At 35.5% G+C, this 13,108-nt stretch overlaps 3 protein-coding genes across 3 annotated transcripts; 2 read left to right on the top strand and 1 right to left on the bottom strand.

Annotated features, from left to right (window-relative positions):
* The first annotated feature begins 280 nt into the window (after positions 1-280).
* On the top strand, positions 281-2,675 carry LOC127076170 (probable inactive purple acid phosphatase 29). Its single transcript, XM_051017752.1, has 4 exons — positions 281-736; positions 952-1,346; positions 1,784-2,249; positions 2,449-2,675. The coding sequence occupies exons 1-4, from the start codon at positions 463-465 to the stop codon at positions 2,460-2,462; spliced, it is 1,149 nt and encodes a 382-aa protein (XP_050873709.1). The 5' UTR covers positions 281-462; the 3' UTR covers positions 2,463-2,675.
* A 577-nt stretch (positions 2,676-3,252) lies between these two features.
* LOC127076171 (chlorophyll a-b binding protein 7, chloroplastic) lies at positions 3,253-4,864 on the bottom strand. The gene is made up of 4 exons (XM_051017754.1): positions 4,644-4,864; positions 4,281-4,501; positions 3,530-4,044; positions 3,253-3,435 (listed from the first exon to the last, which is right to left on the bottom strand). The coding sequence occupies exons 1-4, from the start codon at positions 4,697-4,699 to the stop codon at positions 3,418-3,420; spliced, it is 810 nt and encodes a 269-aa protein (XP_050873711.1). The 5' UTR covers positions 4,700-4,864; the 3' UTR covers positions 3,253-3,417.
* A 3,316-nt stretch (positions 4,865-8,180) lies between these two features.
* Positions 8,181-12,597, top strand: LOC127076169 (uncharacterized). Its single transcript, XM_051017751.1, has 11 exons — positions 8,181-8,598; positions 8,684-8,764; positions 9,427-9,522; positions 9,727-9,810; positions 9,880-9,949; positions 10,052-10,134; positions 10,547-10,626; positions 10,977-11,075; positions 11,162-11,270; positions 12,098-12,187; positions 12,314-12,597. Exons 1-11 carry the CDS (start codon positions 8,365-8,367, stop codon positions 12,350-12,352), a joined length of 1,065 nt encoding a protein of 354 aa, XP_050873708.1. The 5' UTR covers positions 8,181-8,364; the 3' UTR covers positions 12,353-12,597.
* Positions 12,598-13,108: the final 511 nt, after the last annotated feature.

The following is a 13,108-nucleotide window of genomic DNA, read 5'->3' as shown; positions in this document are numbered from 1 at the left end:
AATTTTTTTATAATAAAGTTTATTTAAAAGGTAATATTGTACACTTTTGTAAATTAAAAAAAGACTAACTTAAATTATCAAACAATATATTTGATCTATTAAATCAATTTTATTAACTAAGCATATACTTTCCATAATAATTAAAGAATATGTTATAGCTAAAAGAATAAACCATTTCTATATACAAGTAACATTGATTTTCAATCAAAAATTTATACTAAAATGATACTGTCCCTTTTCGTACATACTTATTATTTCTTGTTCCTTGTTGGCCTAAGCATTTATGTTTTGTCTTCTTTTTATCCTCAATAAAGACAATCACTTTATTCATCATCCTTATATACATTTAATAATATAGCCCACAAACCCCAATTCAACAAGTTTAGATTTTTCATTGGTGTTAGTCACTGAAATTCCATAACAGTGATAATATTGAGTTAAAGATTTGATTTTGACACCAAGATGAAACTGGGTATGAATTTCATGATTTTTCTAGTGTTGGTGTCATGTTTTTGGTTAGTTCCTACCTTTGCAGCAAAACAACAGAAGCTGAGATTTGATGAAAATGGAGAATTCAAGATATTGCAAGTGGCAGATATGCACTATGCTAATGGAGAGAAAACACTTTGCTTAGATGTTCTTCCTTCTCAAAATGCTTCCTGTAGTGATCTTAACACCACTGCTTTCATTCATAGGATGATCCTTGCTGAGAAACCTAATCTTATTGTCTTCACTGGTATTGTTCAATTCTTGTTCACTTTTTGATTTCTAGTTATCATTTCTTTCTAATTGTTTTTTCTTGTGTTTTTGAGATAAATCTCTATAGTACCGATATCTCTGATAAAACTTGTGACTATGTGTTAGTGTAGTGTTTCTGGTGTCCGTGCTTGTAGGATAAAATATGCTCATATGAGATAACCTATTGTGCAAAATTGTTTTCTGGTATGACAGGAGATAATATCTTTGGGTTTGATTCGGCGAACTCGGCGAAATCAATGGATGCTGCATTTGCTCCTGCAATTGCATCAAACATTCCTTGGGTGGCTGTTTTAGGAAACCATGACCAAGAAGGAACACTCTCTAGGGAAGGTGTGATGAAATATATTGTTGGGATGAACAACACTTTATCTAGAGTCAAGCCTCGAAAAGTGCGTAGCATCGATGGTTTTGGAAACTATAACTTGGAGGTTGGTGGTGTTCGAGATAGTGATTTCGAAAAGAAATCGGTTCTCAATCTTTACTTTCTTGATAGTGGAGATTATTCCAAAGTTGCTAAGATCTCTGGTTATGATTGGATCAAACCTTCGCAGCAAGTTTGGTTTGAGAAAACGTCTGCGAAGCTTCGGGTACTGTCTCATCTGTTCATTATCATGATTAGCTTACTCAAATTATCTAGTTTCTCTTATTGTTTAGTAGCTGCTTATGATTAGAAGTTTCTTTAGATTCTTAGGGTCTGGTTGGATAAACAGCTTAATTTAGCATTTATTAAGTGCTTATGTATAAGAAATTTCAAGAGCAAAGATAAAACAAAGTTTGTTTTCATATAAGTTATAAGCTGTTTACATAAGTTAGTTTGGAGAGCTTCTGGAAATGAGGTGAAAACAACTTATGGACATCTAATAAGTTGTTTCTATAAGCTCTTCTAAACAGTCTCGTAGTGTTTATGACGTAGATAAATTCAAATATCTCAATCCAAACAGAGCCTAATTCAAAATACAGCTTATTTTTCTGTTTTTCCATTGCTGAAATTAATGTTAAGCACTTAACTCTTGATTTATTGCAGAAAAAATACATAAAAGGACATGTGCCTCAGAAAGAAGCTGCTCCTGGTCTTGCATACTTTCACATCCCCTTGCCGGAATACGCAAGTTTTGACTCATCAAACATGACAGGCGTGAAAATGGAAACAGATGGCGGCGATGGCATTAGTTCTGCTTCGGTGAACTCTGGTTTCTTCACAACCTTGGTTGCAGCAGGAGATGTGAAGGCTGTTTTCGTTGGCCATGATCACATCAATGACTTCTGCGGCAAGCTAATGGATATACAACTTTGTTATGCCGGAGGGTTTGGATACCATGCTTATGGACAAGCCGGATGGTCTAGGAGAGCAAGAGTGGTGGTAGCTAGCTTGGAAAAGACAGGTAAGGGAAGTTGGGGAGATGTCGAATCGATTAAAACATGGAAACGCCTCGATGATGAGCATCTCACTAGAATCGATAGTGAAGTCCTATGGAGCAAAAGCTCTCGTGGTAAGATATCCTACAACGCTCGGAGTTCTTTTGTTTATTCTTAAACTATGCTACAGATTGAAAGTGTGTCTTTAGAATCATATCTGAAAATTTAAGATTCAATGATCATGATCAGTGAGTCGTGTTCATCGGTGTGAAATACATCCTTCTCTTCCTTGTTATGTTGCTTAATTTATCATTGTCTTGGTTTTCCTTACAGGAAGCAGTGGCTAAAAACATAGAAATTGAGGATTTGAAAGTGATGCAAATAAGTGTTGCTATAGAAATTAGTATTCATTGAAATTGGAAACTCTGATACACATAGCATGTAATACCAATGCTGCAATAGAAGGCTAAAGATTACAGAAGAAAGAATGAAGTTCATTAATGATGTGTGATTGTATGCATTATACCTAAGAAACTTAATATATTTGAAGGTTTTATGTATGGCCTTAGAACCAAAAATAATTTCATCTTGCATGAATAATTGGCCACCTTGCCCTATAGCACGGACACTTCCAACACGACATCGACATCTGTAATTACGTTTAATTTTTCAAGTTCAATTTTTCCTATTCTTTGATGATTTCATTCCATCATTGAATGGGAAGAAATATAGTGGTAAGTTATGGAATGAAATCCATACCACTCCATTCCGTTCCATTTGATTTTAAATGATCCAAACAATAGAACACCACTTCATTCCATCACATTCTGATATGCTCCATTTGATTTCATCAATCCAAACGAAGTCTAAGTATCTTTCGTTTGTGTCACACTAAAATTGAGGAATTTTTGTTATTGTGTTCACATATTTTGTCTATGCCTCAAAGTTATGAAATGGACCTTTTTTTAACGAAGATTTAGCAAGTTATAGCAAGGATAATCAATATTAACCCCTGCATTAGTTGCCATTATAGATGTTATCTCAGTCCTTTATATCATCCATGCAAAAATCTAATTTGTCACTTCTTGGATTTACATTCAAGGCATCTAAACTTATGATTAAATAGGTATTTATACATTGAACCATCAACCTGTGCATGATATTGAATTAGGTAACCATTTTACAAGCTTTCACCAACATAAACACTCCCTAAAAAAACATTGTAAGCCTTAAAACTTGCTAAAACATGTTCACCATTTTGTTTCTCCAAGGTTTACAGTATCGTAGTTGTCTTAGCCCTTCTCACTTGGGAGTGAAAGCCTGTAGAAGCAATATCAGATATAATCAGTTTGTAAACTAAACCGAACAGCGAATAATATGCAATCTAGGAGTAGGGGATGTTGATGGAACTTACAGCAAAAATAGTAGCGTGACCGGGATCAGCAAGGTGGGCGAAGAGGTTATCGATAGGACCGGTGCCGGTGTAAATGTGCTGGAACCAAGCTCCCATAACAGCCAACATAGCCAATCTCCCATTCTTAATTTCCTTTGTTCTCAACTCCTTAAGCTTCTGAGGAGAAGCACTTCCCCAACCAAGTGGATCAAACCAAAGTCCACCAGGGTACCCTACATCAGTTCCTGTGAGCTTGTTGTTTGGGAAAATAGGGTCGGTGTTGACGCAGCCTGGATTGAGGATGTCAGCCCATCTTCTTCCCTCGGCCCAACCGATGAAAACGAGTTCGACTATGAAGAGCGTGGTTGTGTCTGTGAAATACTCTTGCTCTCCGGCAGTGTACCATGAAGGTGTGTTCAAGATACCGAGCTTCGTTAGGAATTCTGGAATGAAAATTCCAGCTGCACCTAACATTGCCCATCTGCTGTGTACAAGCTCAGCTTGAACATTCCATCTCAGACTCTCTGGATCAGATCCTGTTCAATCACAACAACCAACACTCTTTTTATAGTCACTCAGAATTCCTAACAACGAAAACAATCCTATAATTTACAACCATCCCTAAATGTACTACTCCTATTAAACACCAACTCAGACACCAGATACGATACAAACACCAACACGTCTAACTTTGCTAACTAAATTACAGGAATTAAGAATCCATGATCGATTCAGTAACATAAAATTTGAGTAGTGATTGATTAAAGCTTACCAAGACCAAGAGGATCAAATCCAAAATCTCCTGGAAGACTTCCATCAAGCCATGGAGGAGGAGTGCTTCCAGGGAACCACAAAGGTCTATCAGGCTCAGCAACTGTACACACAGTTGAAGTAGATCTTACTCTAGAAGGTGATGCAGTGCTGCTGTTCACCTTCAGTTTCCTCCCAAGAAAAGCTTTTGAGGTTCCCGAGGGTGATCCATTCTTCTGGGAACTGCATGCAATTTCACATATACAGTCTAGTATTACTTTACTAGCTTGAATTTCAATGAATGATTAATACATGAAACAGTTCATAGAATGTTCACATAATTGCGACATATATGATAAGGTGATTAGTCTATGGAGAAACTTGCCTTGGAGTAGAGATGGCAACAGCTGCAATGGCAGAAGAAGCACAAGCAGAAGCCATGACACAGGACTTGTCCTCAAGGGATAAAAGTGATTAAGTTTAGTGAGTTTGTGTTGATGTGAATGAGAAAGAAAATGTGCAAATTTTTATTAATGTATGCAATGTTTCTTATCTGAAAGGATAATGTGAATTTGATAGTAGATCATGTGTTGCCATGTGGCATGAAGAATCTCATTGGATAGGTTTGTAGTGAAAAATCAGAATCTTGTGGTTCATATTTGTCAGACCAAGTATCTATGGTTTACATTGGTACTTACATTGCCACCACAGAAAGAGAGATTCTATTATGTAAAAATGCAAGGAACTTTGTATAATTCATTTAGTAATCGCCACTAGATTATTTGACTCAATAAAAACACACCAATTACTAAGAAATTAGCAATTAAAGGCTTTAATTCTACTGTAATTTTAAAAAATTATTATAGTGTTTATGATACTAGTAAGCAAATCAGATTCAAAAGAATTATCAATAAACCCTTTTGTATTGAAGTATTTTCCAAAATAATTATTAGTTATTATATTTTGTCTTTTAATTCCTCAAATGGGTTTGATCTATTAGTGGTTAAAATCCATTAGGAATGAGTTAAAACATACGGTGGTTCATGAATCGATATGAAAAATTAGATTGACAATTTACTTTCTTTATTTTTTTCTTTATTTAGTTTAATAGGTTCATGAATCGATATGAAAAATTAGATTGACAATTTACTTTCTTTATTTTTTTCTTTATTTAGTTTAATAGTTAGTCCTAATTAGTGATAGATGTAGAACTCTCTATCTTTGGTATTTTCATCTTCTTATCAATGTCTCTTAAATTCATAAATCATACACCAAAAGATCATAAAGATTCTCTTTGAGTCATAAATCAGCGTTTTGATGAGCTCATCAACCACAACCTTGAAATAGACATGAAAATTAATAACCAAACCATCTTTATTCAGTTGGGTCGGTTGGAAAACAACCATCAAAACGCCTATATGCAGTCGGGTCAGTTGGATACTTGTATTGACGTTGCATGAAAGCTAAATTTACAACACTTACATCTTTCATGACTCAACAGTTTGTTGTCATGGTAACATCTTCGTCATAATAGAGTTTCTACAAGTATAATTTCTTCGTCTTTGAACCTTACTAGCCCTTGAAATGTGGTTTTATGTGTTGTGCAGGTAATGTCTCCAAATGATTTTGATAAAGACAATTGAATAAAAATAATATATCTAAAGTTTCATCAACAAATAAGCAAACACAAGATAAAGTATCTCAAGTTCGAGTTGAAAGTGCTAAACAAAGTTTAAATCAAGTGCTAGACAAAGTTTAAATCAAGTAATAAACAAAGTTTAGTAAAGCAAAAGACTTTGAAGCTACGAAGATGTGAACTTGAACTTGTGAAATTGTGAAAAATCGTCTGATCATGCACTTAGCATTTTAATCAATCCTTTGCCTCATAGCAAGTGATGACATTAACAGAGGTAGTAACACGGTCAAAATGCTACATAAAGGGCGAGGAAAGCAACATTGAGAAAAAGGTATGTGGTGCAAAAGAACGTACTTCCAACACTGATGGCTTGAGAAGGAACCAGTACACGTCGCCCATAAGGAACTCAACGACATTTAATAGGGGTGAAAAGTCTAACGAAAGCTTCACGCCACTGAACACTCGTCGAGAGCAAATATGGTGCGAGGTCTTTCACCTGCATAACATTCCTCAATCAACAACCCCGAAGAGGAACGTCATAAGACCGCAACCTAATAGTTGACGCAAGTTTCAGAAAGTCAATGGTCATCACACTGAGGACTTCCTGCAACTCAAGAAGGAGATCAAACGCCTTATCTAAGAGGGAAATTTGAAGAAATATACCAGGCACAGTCCTAATCGAAAAATCGGAGGAATATGGTCCTAAAGGCATGAAGGGCGCGAAAAGCCTCAAACCAAGCGGGAAAGAGAGTTAAACGAGAAAGAGGTGATCAGGTCGTTCAACACATGCTCATAACTATCACATGAGGATTTTCCAATGGCGGAGAAACTATCTTCGTATGTAAAAGATATGTTCGTCAGGTCCTGATCATTGACGATGTTTTGGTTGGTCGCTAGATAGGTAGCACCGCTTGTTCGGGGGGGATAGCCTTTTTTGTGGAAGACGTAGTCACCTTTCACACTCTCAACGATGACCTCATGGTAATTTTTGTTCGATGTGATGAATGGGAAATTAAGAGAGTTTTGATCTATTAGAGGAGCTCCGTAGATATCCTTTACTAAGACGTTTTACTAAGACGTAATTGAGAGACTTATCCTAGATTTGGATGATCTTAAACCATTCCAAGGATACCTTTTAGGATTCTCGAGCGAGCTAGTGCATGTAAAAGGGTACATGACGTTGAAGATTGTCTACATGACACAAGAGAATGCTAAGCAGGTCAATGTAAGATACTTAGTCACTAATACACCTTCATCATACAATATGATCATAGGATGACCGGATTTTAACCAGTTGGTCGCCACCTTGTCCATCATGTATCTATGTATGAAGTATCCCTTCCCTCGTGGGCGAGTGAGAGTCATTCGGGGGGATCAGAAGATAGTTATAAAAATTTATGTGAAAATCTTGAAGTTGAAGAAAGTCAGGACAATATGGGTGAACATCATGGACTCAAAGGCGAAGCCCCCATAAAACGCCCATGTAGAGGAAGGCCTCGGGGCCCCTAATGAGGAGTATGTGAACACTAATGAGGAAGGATAACCACCAAGAAGCAACAACAATGACAACATACCTCATTTAGTTTCCTTTATTTCATGTTAAAGAAGGATGTTTGTCTTACTTGTGCTTGTATGGATAACGCCGTTTTATGGGGGTACTATTTTCATATTAGCATATGGTTTTTAACGAGACCTTCATTTAATTTATGTAAATGATTGCATTATTGTTATCTTGCGTGCAAGTCATATAAGAGTTAGAAAATGATATCAAGGTCACCCCTCGAGGCCCTCGAGGTGATTACATGTTGGATCCTCACGCAGGAATCCTTATCTCCCCTTGAGGCGATTACATGCTAAATCTTCATGTATGAATCCTTACCATCCCTCAAAGTGATTACATGTTGGATCCTCACATATGAATTCTTGTTTCCCCTCGAGGTGATTACATGTTGGATCCTCGCGTAGGAATCCTTGCCTCCGTTGAGGTGATTATATGTAAGATCCTCACATATGACTCCTTGCCACCCCTCAAAGAGATTATAGGTTGGATCCTCACCTAAGAATCCTTGCCACCCCTTAAGGAGATGACCGCTCCTTTAAATATGACCTGGACGACTCAATTGTTAGACAAAAACACCATAATCTAATACTTCGTCGCCAAATATAACATTGCATAAACTATAATAAATTATTTATTATTAATAATTAAATAAAACTATAAAATAATGTATGTATTATCACCGTTTCTCTTCTATTTATCCTCTCAGAACCTATCCTAGTCACGTAAACTGCATGTCCTCAGATTATTTTTCCGGGTTAACACGTCATCAACAACCATAGACCCGATCGATCTTATCCGATCCGATCCAATCGAATTTCATCACTGACCCGGTTTACTCAAAACCCTAATTTACAAAAAAATCTTTACCGTTCTTCTGCTTCGAAAAACCCTGAAACTCTTACTCCAACCATGGCCATGGGTGGAAAGCGGAAGAGGAACCAGGATTCCGATGGAGAAGAAGATTCTTCCAAGAGAAAAATCAAAACCGAAACGAAGGAGCCATTCCGTCCTTCCATGATCAAAAACAAGGAAAAGAGATCCGAAGTTCATGCCAAGCTTAAGCATCAGAAAAAGCTCGAAAAACGCGCTAAATCCAAGGCCCGCGATGCCGCTGTCAAGAGAGCTATCGAGCTCGGCGAGGAGGTCACTCCCGTTCTCTTGAATTGCCCCTGTTGCTGTTGTTGTTGTTTTGCTTCTTGTTTTGATATTTGTTTTTGTGTTATTGTAGCTTCCAGAAAAGAAGGTGCCTCGTACTATTGAGAATACAAGGGAAGTAGATGAGACTGTTTGCAAGCCTGATGATGAAGAGGTTTTGATTTTTTTAAACTTTTATTATCATGAATTAACTCTATATGATTAGATTTCAATGATGCGACTGTAGATTATGTATGTTGGTTACTGGTATGTTGCTATTAGATTGGAATTAGGGGTTTTTGAAAAAAAATGACTATGCTATGATGCTAATTCCACTACTTTACTCGAAGCTGATAAATTGGTTTGGATTCATCTGATAAGAAAAAATGGTAATGGAGATTTGTGAAGAAAAGAAAGGGCAACGAGAGATTATATGGAACGGGAGTTCAACTTATATATTTATTATGCAATTGTCCTAAACTCATTTACATTAACCTAGACATTACACAACTAAGCTCTGTTGAGCTAGCAACTCAAGTCTGTGCATATATATGTATTTTAATTATCAGAGTTTCAATTATTAACTTTTTGTTCAATAGTTATGCCATCACTTTATACTCTTAAGTGCACCCATCACTTTAAGCTTAAAGAAGTTGACTCTAGATTATCGTGTAAACTATGGAGTCCGCAAATGAAATAAAAATAAATTTTGGCTGGACAACTAGTTTTTGAGGCTTGACTTTCATTTAGTAATTTGAATGGACTTGCTTATTGTTATCTGTTGATTTTTTTTTCTAAAATAAATTATGTCGACTTATGAATCATATTTGTTTGCAGCTATTTGCTGGAAATGATGCTGATGAATTCAGTTCAATTTTAAATCGGCAAAATAATCCCAAGATATTAATTACCACTTGTCGCTTCAATTCTACAGTATGTATCCTCAATTCTGTTGTTTATGTTCTCAAGCCTAAATGTCTTAAATACATTTGAAACACATATCCTTTCCTCTCCGATTTGTTTGGCTTCTCGTTTCACACCTTTAGGAGTAGAGTTGAGTCAAGTCGGGGAAATTATGTCTTCTTTTATACACTAACATTTTTCTATCTTTCTGGTGAAATATGACTTGATGTGCAGAGGGCTCCTGCTTTTATATCAGAATTGCTTCAGATTATACCAAATGCACATTACTTCAAGAGAGGAACCTATGATTTAAAAAAGGTGGTGATGTGTGTCTCACTATTTCTTCACCCTGTGGGTAAAAAGCATACTGATTATTTTCAATTGCAGATTGTAGAATATGCAAATAAAAAGGACTTCACATCTCTTGTAGTTGTTCACACCAATCGCAGGGAACCAAGTAGGTGGTGCTTTTGAGTAAAGATCCTACGCATGTAGATCTTATATTTTAAAGATTGTTGGCAAAATTTACAAATTTTAATTCTTTGCTCCTCTTTTTCAGATGCTCTCATAATTATAGGCTTGCCTGATGGACCTACTGCTCATTTCAAACTCACAAATCTTGTTTTACGCAAGGATATTAAGGTTCAATATTTGTTGTTTATGATTTTTAGTATTTAACAATAGTATAGAAGTACTTCTGGTCTACTCATTGATGTTGGTGTACATTAATCTACATAATTTGATGTAAATGAACATAAAACATTCACTTCAATTCTTAGATAGGAGAAAGAAAACAATTTAAGTATGTTGCATATCATCAAAACATGTTTTTTGTTCCTATCTTCTTTTTGCTTTATTTTTTCCTACAACTACAAGAAAGTGAGATCCTATAAATCTGCACCTTGTGTTACCTATTCGATGAATCCACTCTTTGATCGAATCTTGTCATCTGGAAAGATTGGTAGATGAGTTTACTTGTTTTGAGATTATGTTAATGAAAATGATAGATTAATTTTTTTTTTAACTATCTATGCATTTTGATAACCCCTTGCAGAATCATGGAACCCCAACTAGTCATCGACCTGAGCTTGTTTTGAACAACTTCACAACACGTCTAGGGCATCGAGTTGGAAGGTTACTCTTTTCTCTTATTTTATATCTCATTTGTTGTTAAACATTGATCTATTACTTGCATTTTTTCAAACAATTTGTGATATGCCCATGCTAGGTCTGACTGAAAAAGTACTGCCTGTAAGTTATTTTTTAAGTAGCAAGTAATATTAAGGAAAAAAACAAGTACAATTAAATCAAAAAAAGAAAGAAACAAGTTCAACTCTAGCGCTGCCTTTCTGATATTGCTAATATAATTCCTCATTAACAAATATCTTCTATGGTTCCCAGTTTTTCTATGTAATGATGTGATGGGGTTGTATAAGCTTTTACCTGTCATTTAACTCCTTATTTGTTGATTTTGTTTCTAATAGAATGATTCAGTCCCTTTTTCCTCAAGATCCAGAGTTTAAAGGCCGGCGTGTAGTCACATTCCACAACCAGAGGGACTTCGTATTCTTCCGGCATCATCGGTACAATTCTTGCAATGTATATTATATTTCTGTTTGTTTCAAATTATTGGTTGTTTTTGATATCTTTTGTTCAATCATATGCTTAGGTATATTTTCGAAAAAAAAGAAATTAAAAAGATTGAGTCTAAAGGTAAAAAGGACGAGGATGGCGAGAGTGAGAAAGTTCCTGACCATAAAACAATTGCCCGGCTTCAGGTTAGTGTCAATTTCTTTTTGCAAATTGTTTACCGACCATTTGAAAATTCAATGTCCATCGACTAGTCAATATAAATTTGTCTATGATTTCTGTGTCATTATACTTTCTCTACTATTTTTCATTGCTTTTCGCGTGTCTGAATGTATGTAATATTAGTAGCGGCATGGCACCTGAAAGGAAAGATTCTTTTCATACAGGGTATATTAGTTTATGGGTCTGGTAGTTCAGATAGTCAACTTTTGTAATTTAGGGTAATACTTTTATAACTCGCGTCTAAAGAGATAATACTAGAAGATAGGAAAGATTCAAGATAGAATTATTCCTGAATTGATAGCAATGCACTGCATACCTCTGGCCAGCACACTGGTACTTGCCTACATGGTGGATACAGCATCCCAGGTTGAGCACCTACAAACTCCCGAATTCCACTACTCTCTAAACTGAATATTTTCTAATATCACACCGTATTTTATAAATCCATTTCCAGCCTTCCCTTGGTTAGTTATTTAGTTATAAATTATTTCCCTGTCTTGCCCCTCTGCCCCTCAATTACACTTGATTAGTAAGATGATTTCTAACTAACTATACACTCCTCAAAAGAGCCACCTTGTCCTCAAGTTGAAATGATGGGTCTACTGTGACAATATGTTACTTTCATGAAAATTATAATTAAATTAAGGATGTGTATACTATGAATTTGCATTCACCTTCACTAATCATTGTTTCTAATCTTAACCAGATTTAACTATTCTTCTACCCGATTCTTTTGCATGTTTATCATCATCTCCAAAATATTCCCTTCAATAACTTACCTATAAAAATGCAGGAATGTGGTCCTCGTTTCACATTGAAATTAGTTAGCTTGCAGCATGGAACATTTGACACTAAAGGTGGAGAATATGAGTGGGTTCACAAGGTAATTTACTTGTTAGCCATTACCGCTGTTTCAATTCTTAGCTGACACGTGAAACATTCCTCGTGTATTCCTACTTGCTGACCGTCACTTTATTTTCTGTCTCTTTCCTTTTCCTTTTTCTTTTAGCCGGAAATGGACACAAGTCGAAGGAGGTTCTTCCTATGACCTTGTCTTAGAACTTTGCATTTTGGATGGTATTTCTGCTGGAATAGGGTTAATCTGGTGAAGAGGGTTGGTTATGTTAAAGTTGTTCGAATCTTTGAAGATATTTCTAAAAACTGTAGGTTATATTTTGTTCTTATTTTTGGACTGAATTACTACTCATCTTTGTACAATCAATTTTGACCGCAAATTTGTTGTATGTTAGTTGGAGGAAAGATAACGAATTCCCACCATGCTTATAACTGAAACTTGATATCTTCATTTAAATTTCATTCATGAAAGTCTTCATTCCCTCGATTCACCGGATATTGGTGTTATTCTGAACGATTTTATTTCAATTTTAGTTCTACCCACTTGTCAAACCCAATCCAGGCTATTATGAACAGTAAAGTGTACTATCCACCTTTTCATTGTTCTAGCTGGAGAAACTACATGCAAAACTATATATTTCTGGAAGTAGCAAAGCTTTCTTTTGTTAATACTTCTGACTGGTTATACTGACAATTCCATAGAAGCCTAAATTAATTTCTGCCATTAATGCACTCATCTAGTTGTAATAATATGAGAGTGATAGTTTTAAAGATGGTTTATTAAAAAATACGTGTTTTTTTTTGTGCTAATTCAAATATAGATTTATTTTACAGATAATTTTTCATTTGTTAAATAAATTAAATGATTAAGTATGCCATCATATAAATTTAAATCGGACGAACCTTTCACGTATTCATTTTGTACATGTGTTAATTTAAGCTGTGTCAA

This window comes from Lathyrus oleraceus, chromosome 4 (genome assembly GCF_024323335.1).
Source record: "Lathyrus oleraceus cultivar Zhongwan6 chromosome 4, CAAS_Psat_ZW6_1.0, whole genome shotgun sequence".
NCBI lineage: Eukaryota > Viridiplantae > Streptophyta > Magnoliopsida > Fabales > Fabaceae > Lathyrus > Lathyrus oleraceus.
The sequence above is the reverse complement of the archived record's forward strand: the minus strand, read 5'-3'. Positions and strand labels throughout refer to the sequence as shown.

Excerpts from the sequence above, each read along its gene's own strand:
- LOC127076171 (XM_051017754.1), bottom strand. The coding sequence starts at position 4,699 with ATGGCTTCTGCTTGTGCTTCTTCTGCCATTGCAGCTGTTGCCATCTCT. Across the intron at positions 4,502-4,643 it reads GTTGCCATCTCTACTCCAAG|TTCCCAGAAGAATGGATCAC; the intron begins GCAAGTTTCTCC and ends AATTGCATGCAG. Across the intron at positions 4,045-4,280 it reads ATTTGATCCTCTTGGTCTTG|GATCTGATCCAGAGAGTCTG; the intron begins GTAAGCTTTAAT and ends GTGATTGAACAG.
- LOC127076169 (XM_051017751.1), top strand. The coding sequence starts at position 8,365 with ATGGCCATGGGTGGAAAGCGGAAGAGGAACCAGGATTCCGATGGAGAA. Across the intron at positions 11,076-11,161 it reads GTATTCTTCCGGCATCATCG|GTATATTTTCGAAAAAAAAG; the intron begins GTACAATTCTTG and ends TCATATGCTTAG. Across the intron at positions 12,188-12,313 it reads AATATGAGTGGGTTCACAAG|CCGGAAATGGACACAAGTCG; the intron begins GTAATTTACTTG and ends TTTTTCTTTTAG.
- LOC127076170 (XM_051017752.1), top strand. The coding sequence starts at position 463 with ATGAAACTGGGTATGAATTTCATGATTTTTCTAGTGTTGGTGTCATGT. Across the intron at positions 737-951 it reads TAATCTTATTGTCTTCACTG|GAGATAATATCTTTGGGTTT; the intron begins GTATTGTTCAAT and ends CTGGTATGACAG. Across the intron at positions 1,347-1,783 it reads AAACGTCTGCGAAGCTTCGG|AAAAAATACATAAAAGGACA; the intron begins GTACTGTCTCAT and ends GATTTATTGCAG.